The sequence below is a fragment of the Panthera leo genome, chromosome A2, assembly GCF_018350215.1.
Source record: "Panthera leo isolate Ple1 chromosome A2, P.leo_Ple1_pat1.1, whole genome shotgun sequence".
NCBI classification, from domain to species: Eukaryota; Metazoa; Chordata; class Mammalia; order Carnivora; family Felidae; genus Panthera; species Panthera leo.
In genome coordinates, this window is record NC_056680.1 from 19024299 (window position 1) to 19037392 (window position 13094).

General features: G+C 60.1%; 1 protein-coding gene across 7 annotated transcripts; it reads left to right on the forward strand.

Annotated features, from left to right (window-relative positions):
* Window positions 1-1123: 1123 nt before the first annotated feature.
* On the forward strand, window positions 1124-12267 carry SEMA3B (semaphorin 3B). Of its 7 annotated transcripts, none has more exons than XM_042929449.1 (18): window positions 1124-1329; window positions 5298-5484; window positions 6161-6318; window positions 6439-6501; window positions 6894-7013; window positions 7093-7186; window positions 7347-7466; window positions 8348-8493; window positions 8585-8696; window positions 8813-8882; window positions 8960-9104; window positions 9427-9646; window positions 9907-9998; window positions 10074-10115; window positions 10349-10506; window positions 10613-10668; window positions 10756-10895; window positions 11715-12267. In XM_042929449.1, exons 2-18 carry the CDS (start codon window positions 5376-5378, stop codon window positions 11823-11825), a joined length of 1956 nt encoding a protein of 651 aa, XP_042785383.1. In that variant the 5' UTR covers window positions 1124-1329; window positions 5298-5375; the 3' UTR covers window positions 11826-12267. The 7 variants fall into 7 exon arrangements, with proteins under 7 accessions (XP_042785383.1, XP_042785382.1, XP_042785378.1 ...); XM_042929444.1 differs by having other exon boundaries at window positions 1126-1329; window positions 5283-5484; window positions 11424-12267; XM_042929443.1 differs by having other exon boundaries at window positions 1126-1329; window positions 11424-12267.
* Window positions 12268-13094: the final 827 nt, after the last annotated feature.

Here is a 13094-nt window from a genome sequence, read left to right on the forward strand (position 1 = left end):
GGGGCTTCACAAAGGGAATGACACCAGAGAGTTGGATACTGAGTGGTGAAGAAGAGTCCAGCAGGTGGCAAAGAGGATGGCCTAAAAGCCCGGAGGGCACCGGCCAAGCAGAGTCCTGGCAAAGAAAGTACTGCTGCCTCCCAGAAGTTGGGTGGCCAGAGCACTGGCAGGGTTGCCTAAGGCTAAGCCTAGGAGCCCCCAAGCTCCAGGGAGCTCTCTGAGGTGGGGGACAGGGGACTGCAGAGGGGTGGAGGAGTGGCAGACCACAGGGGCACAGCCTGGGCGGTAGGCTGAAGGGGTCAGGCTGCATGCTGCTGGGGGAGGAGGCGGGACCTTCTCAGGTCAACCAGGCAGAAAGGTCTCCCTGAGACAGGGGCTCTAGGAGAAGGGATGTGGGCTTGGCCCTGCTAGGGCTGGGATGGAGACCTGGAGGAAGACTGAGGAGTCCTCAGGGGTAGGGGAGGGATGGAGGTTTAGGTGGAGGGTGGAGGCAGTCATTGGCTGTGGCCGGAGGGTTGGCGGGGGCTGGGGACAGGAGAGGAGCCAAGCCCGACAAGGGGCCCTAGTGAAGCAGGGCTGAAAGAGGCAGCAGTGAAGGGTCTGCTTCGAGGCTCTCAGGCCTGGATGCCCAGTGCTGAGGTGGCAGCAAGAGCGCACACCTGTGTTCTGCCACAGTGGCCAGACCTGCCTGGCCCGCCAGCTGCAACCGCAGGGCGAGTGAGGAGCGAGATCTGAGAGGTGCAGTCTCTCCCTAGGGACACACAGCTGGCGAGTGGCAGTCAGGATTCAACCACGCCCCTTCCAGCCTACTTAAGGGGGTTGATTCCTGAGGCAGGTTCACCCCCACCCCGGCATCCAGAGCCCCGCAGCCTGCACTACTGGGCAGCTATACCCAAACCGATTAAGGGAAGGTAGTATTTATGTTAATACATGTTAATAAGCATGGTGTGCCACCCTAGTCTACTTTGGCTGCATTCCCGGCACCCCATCCCACACTCCCGTAAACTATGGAGGAGGGGAGAAGGAGGCTCCACCCGCCCCTGCCTCGCCCCTCCCCCCTCCTGCTGGGCAATGTAGAAAACAGGAGGGAGAGGAGAGCTGTGATGTGGCTGGTGGGGGGGGCTACCCCATCCCTGAGGGGCTGACCTCAGCCCAGGAGGAATGTGCAGGAGGCGGAGGGCAGGGGCGGAGCGGGTGGGGGCAGGGCCACAACCAGAGGCCCAGGGTTCCTGGCAGCCCCTCCCTCGGCCCCTCCACCTCAGCACTGACATGGCCCTCAGAAGGGAAGGGGAACAGGCAAGGAGGGGAAGAGCTGATCTTTCCAAAAAGGTGGGCCAGGGTACCTGGGAGCATGGATACTAGGCTGGGGGCGGGTGGGGGAAGGGCCCCAACACCTTCTCCCAGGAAATCTCCTCCCGGGTGGGTAGTAGATTGTCAGGGAAGTCAGGCCTCTCAGTCAGGCTTCCCCGGGCCCATTCCTACCCCCTATCTCACCCCGACCCAATGCCTAAGTCCTCAGGGTAGCGTGTCCTAATACCCACGTGGCCAGAACTGGGGAAGGTTGTGACGCTGGAGCCACCAGCCTTAATGGCTAAAACAGGTGTGAGTGGGAAGCCAAGGCCTGACCCAGCCCAGGCTGGGCACTGGGAGCGTTGTCTCCAGCCTTCCTCAGATGAATATCCTACCCTAGCCGCACCACCCAGAGTCCAGGCAGGGCACAGTTTCCAGCTGGTGATGGGGGTGGGGGTGGGGTGAGGAGGCAGGTGGTAGGATTGGCAGGACCATCCAGTTATTTCCAGAAAGAAAAACCAAGGCCTTGGTGGGCTGTGCCACTCACTAATAGGCAGCATCAGGGCAAGAATCCAGGCAGGCCTTTGCCCATGGGTACCCTGGCAAAGGGTAGAGGTCAGGAGGCTGAGGTGGCCCTTGGGCAGTGGTGCAGGTAGCCATACAGCTACCTTCCTAGTTTGTTCCATTCTGTCAAGACTTGGGCCCAGGCTGACTGATTCCAGAATCCTTAGAGACTCCCAGAGTCCAGAGTAGCTCACAGACAATGACCCTGCTCCGAGAGTGCTGCCTTCGCGAGGTGTCTGTCCAGGGTCTGGCATACATTTGGACCTGCGGCTGAGGAGCAGAAAGGAGACTTTGTGGGGACAGGGACAAGTTGAGCTCCCACCCCTGCAGATCTCCCTTCCTGCTCCAAGAAGCAAGGAAATCAATGCAGAGGGCTCAGGTGGGCGGGGACAGCCCCAAAATGTTGGAAAGATGGTGGGGGTCCTGGTTCTACTTTTCAGTATGGACACGGGGCTGGGAGGGAATGAAACTGAGACCATGACCCTGAGCCTGAAGAACTAAAAGCACTGGGGGCAGGTAGGGGGCACAGTAGGGGTGGGTGGGGACCTCAAAGGCACTTGCTGATCTTGGCTGGTAGGGTGGAAAATTGTAAACAGCCAAAGAATTTTGTTTGCTTGCATGGGGCCAGGGGAGGCTGCCCAGGTCCAAGGCAGAAGCAGGGAGGAGAAAGAGGCTGCTTCCCAGAAGCCCAAGAGCTCAAGCTGGGGTGCATCCTTCCACTCCCCTCCCGAAGGCCCCTGACCCGCACTCTTCCTCTGCCAGCCAGCCAGGCCAATTCAGGAAAACTAGGTCTCGAGGCTCAGGAAAGAAGGGCACGGCCCCACCCTGGCTGGGCACAGACACAGACACAGACACAGACACCACTACTCCAGGGAAGCTGGCAGGGGACGGGCCACAGAACTTGAAGTTCACACAGCCTCCCTCACTGATCAACTGCAGAGCTGCTGAGCAGCCTTGGGGAGGTTGTGGGAAGATGCCTTTTATGGGGATTGAGGGGTGAAAGCCCATCCTCAAGCCCTGTCACGTTCACCCAGGTGGACCCAAGGGCTCCATTCAGCCATTGTCAACATTCAGCTCTTCCAAAGCAGACAGACCCCGGCAGTACAAACAGGGTTGTCCACCAGGGTCAGTTTCAGGCTAAGATCCCAGACCCTTCCCAACTGAGCCACCGAGGTTTCAGAGCCGTGTGTCCTGAATCACAGAGGTCACTCAGAATGCTCATCACCCCCCTGCAGAGAGGCAGAACCACCCATCAGGAGGGGTCTCTGGACGGGCCTACATCCCACAGTGCAGAAGTGAAACTTGAGGGCCTCTGCCACCTCTGTCTGCCCCGCCTGGCCCTCTCGGGCCCCTCCTTTCCTGCCCCAACTGCTGTCCTCACAGCCTCTGCCAGCCAGGTGGCAGAAGCACTAAGTGGCTCTAGTGGTGAGGAGGGGCAAGGGCTGGGGCTGGGCTGGGGGCCCATCGGACCCCTAGTTGAGAACTCCATCCCCGGACCTGCGACCCTCCCATGCCAGCTGGCTCCTGGGAACTGAGCCCCTCATTACCCACCTGCACCTCCCCAGCTGTGTAGGGACAGGTGAGGAACTCTAGTCTCCTGGACCTGCTGTTCCCTCTGCCTGCTTCACAGAGCCTTCTGGGGCTGGGGAGGGGGCCCTATTGCTTCTTCCTCTTTTGCCTGGACTGGCTGCCCCACTTCCGGATGGCTCTTGGGTGCACCCTATTGCCCTGAGGCCCTACAGGGGAGGGGTCGCTCCTCCCCACTCCTCCCTTGTGCCCACTCCACTCTGGCCTGGCCACCAACTCTGGCTGGCCCGGCTGCCTGCCCGGTCACCCGATCCGCCCCATAAACTTGACGGCGCGTGTAGGGCGGCGGCTGGCTTGGTGGAGGCGGGGGTTGCTCCTTAAAGGAGCCGTCAGAGGGTGCCCTGCGGCCCCGCGGCTTCTTCCCTTCTCCAGGGAGGGCAGCCCGGTGTTCTGTGGCATCGCAGACCTCACGGGCTTGGGCTCGGAAGAGGCGATGGCAAGTGTCAGTGGAGGGAAGGCGGGAGGTGGGGGTCCTGGCACGGGAGGGGTTCGGGGGCTGCGGGACTGGGCAGGGGTTTGGGGGGAGCGATGTGGAATGCCCCTCGGCAGTTGTGCACCCCAGGACCCTGCCCCACACCAGGGCTCCTGCGCCCGGCACCTGCCGGGCCAGCTCTGGGGAGGATGATTGGGCATTGCGGCTAGAGGCTGGCCCCTTGTAAGGGGTCCAGGGAAGGGCTCTGGCTCAAAGGTGGAGGGGCTCAAAGACGGTGAAACCTGAGGGCGAAGGCGGGGGAGGGAGAGGTACAGAGGCAGCGGAAGCTCAGAGAGAGAAGGGCAGCTCACCCGAAGCAGGGGTGAGAGGCTGCCTGAGGACTTGATTCCTCTTGGGTCTGAAGTCTGAGCTCACAGAATTTCTGTGTAACCAGCTCCTTCCACCCTCGTGTGGGGAGAGAGAGGTCAAGCACGAAGCTGGGGCTGCAGCCATCTCCAAGTCAGCAGCCGAGGCTTCTGTCCAGCCCCAGCGGTGCAGGCGCTGGGGCTCCTGGGCAGCACTTCTTCCTCAGAGGAATGGGTTTCAGGCATGTTTCCGAGTTGAAGGCTGTGATTGTCTCTGCAGTTGTATTTGCTCACCTGCATGTCCAGAGAAACACACATACACTTGTCTGTGTGTCTGCACACACATTCGCACATGCACGCATCTGTGACACACATATACACATGTGTAAAGTGCACACATGTGCCATATATCTACATGTATAATACAACTCTCATGCCACACACTGTCACAGACATGTACACATCTGCCTGCATACACATGACACACGCGCGCGCGATACAGATAACACAAAGGGACCCTCAGAAACAGTCACACTCACAGGCGCCCACACCATTGGCTCCAGCCCCAAGGGTGCCTCAGTTCCTCTGTAGGCCTGTGGGTGCACAGCCACCTCCAGAGGCCTCACCCCTCCTGTCGCTGCTCTCACTCCCATGACTGGTTTGTTTTGCTCATTACACTTGGCGCCCTCTGAAATGACTGCACTGATCTGAGTCCTTGTTGGCACTCTGCCCCCTCCTGCATGGGGACTTTGTCTGTGTCCCCCAATGTCCCAGGCTGGCATGAAGTAGGCACACAGAGTTTGTGAATTAATGCCTGTGTGTCTATGGGAGGGGGGTTACGAGGGAGGGTGACGTGGTGGGGCGGGCGCCTGCCCACGTGGGGGTGACCCCAAGGGTGTGCCCAGCGTGGGTGTGTCTGTGATTGTGGCCAGGCAGGGCACACTTGGAGGGAGGGGAGAGCTCGGAAGTGGAATGCGACCCCCCAGCCTCTTTTCCCTAGGGGCTGTAATCTGATCCCTGGGGACTCCCCCCTAGCCTCCAGCCCGCCCTCGTCCTTGCTGCAGCTCCTTCTCTTCCAGATCCTGGGGCAGAGTCCAGGGCGGCTCAAGGCTCCTCCACACACGCCTGCTGAACCCTGAGCACCCTGAGCTGCCCGGATGGGGCAGGCTGCGGCCGCCGCCATGATCCCAGGCCTGGCCCTGCTCTGGGCAGCAGTGCTGGGGGGTGCTGCCCCCAGCCCTCCCCGCCTTCGGCTCTCCTTCCAAGGTAGGTGCACCTGGCAGGCAAGAGGGCTTGGCTCAGGGTCGGCAGGAGAGAGACCCAGTGTGAGTAGGGGGCACTAAGTTTGCTGCTGCCCTGTGCCACTGGCCCAGGTTTGAGTGGGGGCACTTTCAGGCCACCTCCAGTTAACCCCGTCCTGGCCTCAGCCCCCAGCCTTTCTGCACACATTCTCCTCTGACTTTCCCAGGAAGACCCCTTCTGTTCCCGTGGCAACAGATCCTGCCTGTGTCCCATCCACCACCCCCACACCCCTGACACAGAAGGGTGGTCACCAGGCATTGCACTGAGCTTAGGCTAGTAGCAGGGTGGCAGAGAATCCTCAGCCTGACTTTGGGGTGGGGGTCCTGGCTTTCCCTACATACGCAGCCTCCCCCAACACCCGGCCTCCCAGTGCGCCCGCCTGCAGACACTGCTTGTCCAGGCACGCCTGAGGAGTTCAACCTGCTTTTCCTTTGGGTGGGGGGGTGGGGGGGGGACGGTGCTGCATTGCCCACTCTGGAAGCTTTTCACATGGGTGGATCTGTCTTCGCGAATGTAAACTCACACATGGGTAAACTCACATGTGTGGGCCAGGTCACATATACAACCATCACCTGTGAGAGAGACGATAGGTAGGGTCTGGGGAAAGCTCCCAGCATGGCTGGCAAACACTACCCTGCAGAGCTCCAGGCCCAGCACGGTCTCCGGACCTTCAGGCTGGAGAGGACCTGCTGCTATGAAGCTCTGCTGGTGGACGAGGAGAGAGGACGTCTGTTTGTGGGTGCCGAGAACCGCGTGGCCTCCCTCAGCCTGGACGACATCAGCAAGCGGGCCAAGAAGGTGCCAGGGATCCCCAGCCTCTGTGCTGCCCAGGGGGGTGGGCCCCTGAGCAGACACCCTCTTCACAGAGACCAGGCAAAGGCCCTTGACCTGTGTCCCCCTTCCCTGGCCCCCTCGCAGCTGGCCTGGCCGGCCCCTGTGGAATGGCGAGAGGAGTGCAACTGGGCAGGGAAGGACATTGGTGTGAGTGCCGGCCGCCCAGGGCGGGAGCGGGGAGGCCCGGCCCCTTGCTCCGCAGACAGCAGAAGCCTGCCTCTTCTGTCTGGGATGGGGGCAGGGGGTCGAGGTGGCTGAAGTTTGGAGGTAGTGAGTCAGGGTGGAGGCTCATGTGATTCTTCTTGGGGGCCTCTGAGTCATAGGGGGCTGTACAGGCCTATGCTTCTCCATGCACCCCTTCTGTGAGAGGTGGGCTGAGCTGGTCACCGAGGGTGTCCGGGCCCCTGAAGCCCATGTTGCTACTTGCCTGGACTGATGCAGAAGAGAGGAAGGGGTGAGGTACCACTGGCGAGCTGGGACCCCTTAACGCTGCCTCCCTGGGGGAGGCCTCATCGTCCCTGCCCCTGCCCGCCCACTAGACTGAGTGCATGAACTTCGTGAAGCTGCTGCATGCCTACAACCGCACCCACTTGCTGGCCTGTGGCACAGGGGCCTTCCACCCAACCTGTGCATTTGTGGAGGTGGGCCACCGGCTGGAGGTAAGGCCAGATCTAGGCAGAGAGGGAGGTTGGGAGGTAAAGAAGGGCCTGGAAGTAACAACTGCCCCCTGCCTCCCAGGAGCCCACGCTCCGGCTAGACCTTCGAAGGCTGGAGGACGGCAAGGGCAAGAGTCCTTATGACCCCAGGCATCGGGCTGCCTCCGTGCTGGTGGGTGAGTCCAATGGCTAGGGCCCTGCAGAGACTCTAGACCCTCCTGAGAGCCCCTGAGAGCCCCCAGGGCATCACTGACTCCTTAAGAGCTCTTGGAGCTCTACAAGCACTCCCCACAGAGAGTCTTCAGATTGGCTAAGCAGCCCTTGCCCTATCTGCAGGGAAAGAACTGTACTCAGGGGTGGCCGCAGACCTCATGGGCCGGGACTTCACCATCTTCCGCAGCCTGGGCCAGCGTCCAAGTCTGCGAACAGAACCACACGATTCTCGCTGGCTCAACGGTGAAAGGCTGGTGGAGCTATTGGGAGGGGGCTCTCATCCCCAACAGGGTGGGTGCCTAGTAAGACCCATAAAGGAAGTGAGCAGTGGGTGCAGCCAGGTCTCGCCAAGTACCCACCATGCATCAAGCCCTGTGCTAGGGCCTGGGGCTGCAGGGCAGACAAGACCTGTGTGGCCCATGCCCTCGTTGAGGTCACAGACCTCAGAACAGGTACATAATAAGATGGTTCCAATGGCAATGAGACCAGTGAGTGAACAGACAGAAAGGGAAAAGGAGACCAGGTGGTAAGAGAACTGGAGACAGGAAGCTACTCTGCTGAGGACAGGGGAGAGCTAATTCCCAAAGCACAGCAGGATTGAGGGAAGAGCATTCCAGGTAAAGAGAACAGCTAGTGCAAAGGCTCCGGGGCAGGAACAAGCCAAGGAACAGACTCATGAAAAGAGAAAGGATAAGGGGTCTGTCCGCATTGTCAGAGGTCAGGGTCATTTGTTTTAAGAGTGAGGGGACCCAGCAGAGTATTCACAGCAGTAACAGGGGGAATCTGCTTCCTGCTCAAGAGGAAGATTCATGAGTGAAGGTAAAACCCCAATATCCCATCTCCCTCCTTTCTGGACCAAGGGCCTGGAGAACTGTCAAGGGCCGAGGGGAGAGGCCTGTGTGTCTAGGTAGTCTTGGTCTCTGCTGCCCTCTTGTGGTTACTTCTTGACTCACAGGCCCTGATCCTCTGGATGTTGTCCCCTTAGAGTGCCATCCTACCTGGAGACCGGGTGGTCAGATGCTGCCCCGTGGGCTTCTGGGGGCACCAGAGAAAGGAGAGGGAGCATGTGGGTCTCATGAGTGGCAGGGCCAAAACCTTTCTGACCCCACTCCTCCTGCTGCTAGAGCCCAAGTTCGTCAAGGTCTTTTGGATCCCAGAGAGCGAGAATCCTGATGATGACAAGATCTACTTCTTCTTCCGTGAGTCGGCAGTGGAGGCTTCGCCATCACTGGGACGCCAGACTGTGTCCCGGGTTGGCCAGATCTGTCGGGTGAGGAGTCCTTGGGCCACATCCGATGACTACATCCCTGCCCTTTTGCCTGTCTGGGCCTCCCCCTCATCCCTGCTGATTGACCCTGCAGAATGACGTGGGAGGCCAGCGAAGCCTTGTCAACAAGTGGACCACGTTCCTGAAGGCGCGTCTGGTGTGCTCAGTGCCAGGTGTCGAGGGTGACACGCACTTTGACCACCTCCGTGAGTGCCAGGAGCAGAGGATGGGGTTGGAGAGAGGGAGTGCAGGGGGCCAGACCCAGGAGCCGGGCTGCCCAGAGGGCTGTGTGCCCTCCCCCAACTAGGCTTCTTCCCCACAGAGGACATGTTCCTGCTGTCCTTGAGGGACCGCTGGAGCCCACTGCTCTACGCTGTCTTCTCCACATCGAGGTGAGGGGCAGGAGGTAGAGGGCAGGGCCCAACGGGCTCTGCTGGGCCCCTCAGTCTGCTCATGTCTTCGCCTGCAGCACCATCTTCCAGGGCTCTGCAGTGTGTGTGTACAGCATGAACGACGTGCGCCGGGCCTTCCTGGGGCCCTTTGCACACAAGGAAGGGCCCATGCACCAGTGGGTGTCCTACCAGGGCCGTGTCCCCTACCCTCGGCCTGGCATGGTGCGTAGCCCCAGGAGTCCCACCACAACCCACTTAAAGTCTCAGGGGTGGAAAACTTGGCCTGGGATCTTCTTGGTGAATGTGGTTTTTTCCTTCCGTTATGGGTGGGAAAACATCACCTTCGTCAGACAGGGCTCCTCAGAGGAAGGGCATATTTCCCCCTAAGACTCCCAAGGGCAAGGCTGGGTCTTCTCTCTTCAGATTCGCAGGGCAGACCTCTGTCCATTAGCACTCCCCTATACTCGGGTACCTGGAGGTCTCTTGTGGACCCACCAGGCCCTCGTACCCACATCCCTGTCGTGCCTCCTCCCCACCTGCCCAGTGTCCCAGCAAGACCTTTGGCACCTTCAGTTCTACCAAGGACTTTCCTGATGACGTCATTCAATTTGCCCGGAACCACCCCCTCATGTACAATTCGGTCCTGCCCATGGGTGGTCGCCCTCTCTTCATACAAGTGGATGCCGGGTACACCTTCACCCAGATCACTGCAGACCGTGTAGCAGCTGCTGACGGACACTACGACGTCCTCTTCATTGGCACAGGTCAGTGTCCTGCCGTGACTGCCCATAAAACTCTGTCCAGACTCTCTTCCACCTGTCAGCGGAAGCTGCCCCTGCCCAGTCCCATCTTCACATCTTTGCCTGGGTTGTGCTATCATCTCCTTCTGGATGCTGGTCTGATTGTTCCAACCCACATTCTTCACCTATCCAACCATGCTAAGGGTAAAGGCCTCAGAAGTGAGGAGATCCCCAGCCCTAGCTGCCAGGAAACACAGGGAATCACTCATTCCTCATCCCTGCAGACGCTGGCACAGTGCTGAAGGTGATCTCTGTCCCCAAGGGCAGCCAGCCTAACGGGGAGGGGCTGCTCTTGGAGGAGCTGCACGTTTTTGAGGTGAGGCCTAGCCCCCTCCTCCTAGAGGAACCCTACCCCATTGATCTCTGATCCCAGCGCTCCTCCTCCTCTCAGGATTCATCTGCTATCACCAGCATGCAAATCTCTTCCAAGAGGGTAAGTGACCAAAAGGCTTGGGAGCAGAAGGGACCCAGTGTGTTCCCCGGGCACCCCTACCTCCACGCCTCCCTTGGTAGTTTGAAGCACTGGGTTTGAGTATAGGTTCTGCCTTTGCTAGACTGCGGGACCTGAGACCCTGATCAGTGTCAAGTGGGGTGAGGGATCCCTGACCAATGGGAGGCGGGCACAGGGCTGCCTTCGGTCAGCCCGGAGCCCCTCGTGCCCCCTAGCACCAGCTGTACATAGCTTCGCGGAGCGCGGTCGCCCAGATCCCGTTGCACCTCTGTGCTGCCCACGGCCGCGCCTGTGCGGAATGCTGCCTTGCGCGAGACCCTTACTGCGCCTGGGACGGGGCCGCGTGCACGCGCTTTCAGCCCAGCGCTAAAAGGTGGGCAGGGTTGGGGGCGGGCCACCTGGAATCATTTGCAGCACCTGGCTAAATGAAGAAGGACTCACGGAGGCTCTAATGTACCAATGCAACCCCCACCCTGCAGGCGGTTCCGGCGGCAAGACGTGAGGAATGGCGACCCCAGCACGCTGTGCTCCGGCGGTGAGTGCCCCAGCTGCCCCACTTCTGGGCCTTTGAAGACGCCCCACCCTGCCCTGCCTGAATCTGACATTCCTTTGCCCTCCCCAGACTCCTCTCATCCCGCACTGCTGGAGCGGAAGGTGTTCGGTGTGGAGGGCGGAAGCGCCTTCCTGGAGTGTGAGCCCCGCTCGCTGCAGGCGCGCGTGGAATGGACCTTCCAGCGCGCAGGGGAGGCGACCCACACCCAGGTGAGCCTCACGCCCTCCCTTCCCAAACAAGCCCTTGTCCCGCCCCCTACATCCAGGAGAGCCCCGCCCTAGCCAGTGTGGTTCCCACTTCTAGACTAGGTCCGACCCCAACCAGTGAGACGCCGTCCAGCTAGACCCCTTACGTCCAGTTTGGTCCCTTACCTGAACTCCACATTCTGGTGAGGCCCCATTCCATCTAACTAGACTCCTGACACCCCCCTCCCCCATCCGAGAGGAGCCCCGCCCTCGCCCCGCCCATTGAGGCCCCCGCCCCGCCCCCATGTTCAGGTAACCACCACCCCCCCCCTTCCGGTCCAGTCCCGTCCGGTCTCGTCCGGTCCCGTAAGGGTTTCAGCTTTTAGACCACTGGTCCCAGTGCACCCAACCTTCAAAGGTACACCTGCGAGAGTCCCTTACCTGCTCATGCTTGGCCACCGTTGACCCTCTACCTCTCCTGGCCCGACCTGGGAGCCGGGTTTCCTTGTTCCTGACACCGATGCCTTTGCCTCCCACTGGCCCCGCCTGCAGGTAGCTATGGAGGAGCGCGCGGAGCGCCTTACGGGGGGACTGCTGCTGCGCGGACTGAGGCGCGGGGATTCTGGCGTGTACCTGTGCGCAGCTGTGGAGCAGGGCTTTTCGCAGTCGCTGCGTCGCCTGGTGCTACACGTGCTGAGTGCTGCGCAGGCCGAAAGGCTGGCCCGGACCGAGGAGGCTGTGCCCGTAGCCCCTCCAGGCCCCAGGCTCTGGTACCGGGACTTCCTGCAGCTGGTGGAGCCGGGCGGCGGTGGCGCGAGTTCCCTGCGAATGTGTCGTCTGCAGCCCGAGTCGCGCCCACCGCCTCCCGAGTCACGGAGGAAGGGCCGAAACCGGCGAAGGCACGCCCCAGAGCCGCGTGCTGAGCGGGGGCCGCGCAGCGCAGCGCACTGGTGATTCGGCAGTCCACGCCGGGTACAGGGAAGGAGGCTACAGGCAGGACAGGGGGAGGACAGACCGTGGAGGACGCACAGCTAGGGGGCCTGGCACATTGGTCCCTGGTTGATGGAGACACCGACCTACAGGCCCTGGCTGAGGGGCAGCCTCCCCGGCTTATTTATTAACAGAGGATAACCCTTGAATGTAGCCCTGGGAGGGACGGCCCAGGCGGGGCACAGGGGCCGGCTAGTCGGGAGGAGGGAGATAAGCAAGGCTCCAGAGCAACGACCTGGGCAGAGGAGGTGCCCGGAGTGCCCACCCCGGGATAAAGACCTCCTCCTTGGAGAATGAGCAGAAAGCTGTGAACAGGCTGAACTGGTGGGGCGGGAGTGGGACAGGCCGACTGTACTAATGCAATAAACACATTATGAGCCGAAGCTGGAATGCCCCCAGCTGACAACCGCTGGTACTAGGTCTTGCTGTGCGGCCTTGGGCAACTTCCTAGCAGTCTTAGGACCTCAGTTTCTGAAAAGGATGCTGTGATGAGGATTAAAGGCAGTTTCCATGTGACTGAGTAGATTCTGTGGGGCCTTTGGGGCCCTACTGACCTGCACAGTATGTTCTGAATATGATTTCTTGGATGAGTGCTATGAAGAAAATGAAATTTGGACATATGGAAAATAATGTGAGAAAGCATCACTGAGGGGGTGACATTTGAGCTAAACAACAAGGAGCCAGTCATGGGAGTATCTAAGGGGTGGAGTGTTCCAGGAGGCAACAGCTAGTGCAAAGGTCCTGAGGTGGAAACAAGGTTGCTGTGTGTGAGGAACATCAAGGAGGCCAGTGTGATACAGTGGAGTGATGGATTTGGGATGTTTTAGGGGGAGGATTCTTACTGTCTTACTTCCTCCCAGTTGGGGAGAAGGGCCACAGGGGTCCAACAGCAAAGGGTGGGCCCTCAGCCTGGCCACTTCCTCCCTTCAGGGGTGAGTGGTACCATGCCTCCTCACACAACATGGTGTGACTTGTATGGAGAGAGGAGGGAGGAGGTAAACTGCAGACATGCAGCTGCATTCCATTTTCACGTGTCCTGCACCAGGGAGGAACCATAATTGTCCTCTCTGTTTTACAAATGAGAAAATGGAGGTCAGAGAGCAGGCAATCCGTTAACCAAGGTTGTAGGCTTATTAACAGAAATACCAATCTTCAGCCTAAGTTTGGCCACTGACCAACGTGAGTGTTTACCTTTATAGGTGTGTCTCTGCCCTCTTTGGGGATTCTCAGAGC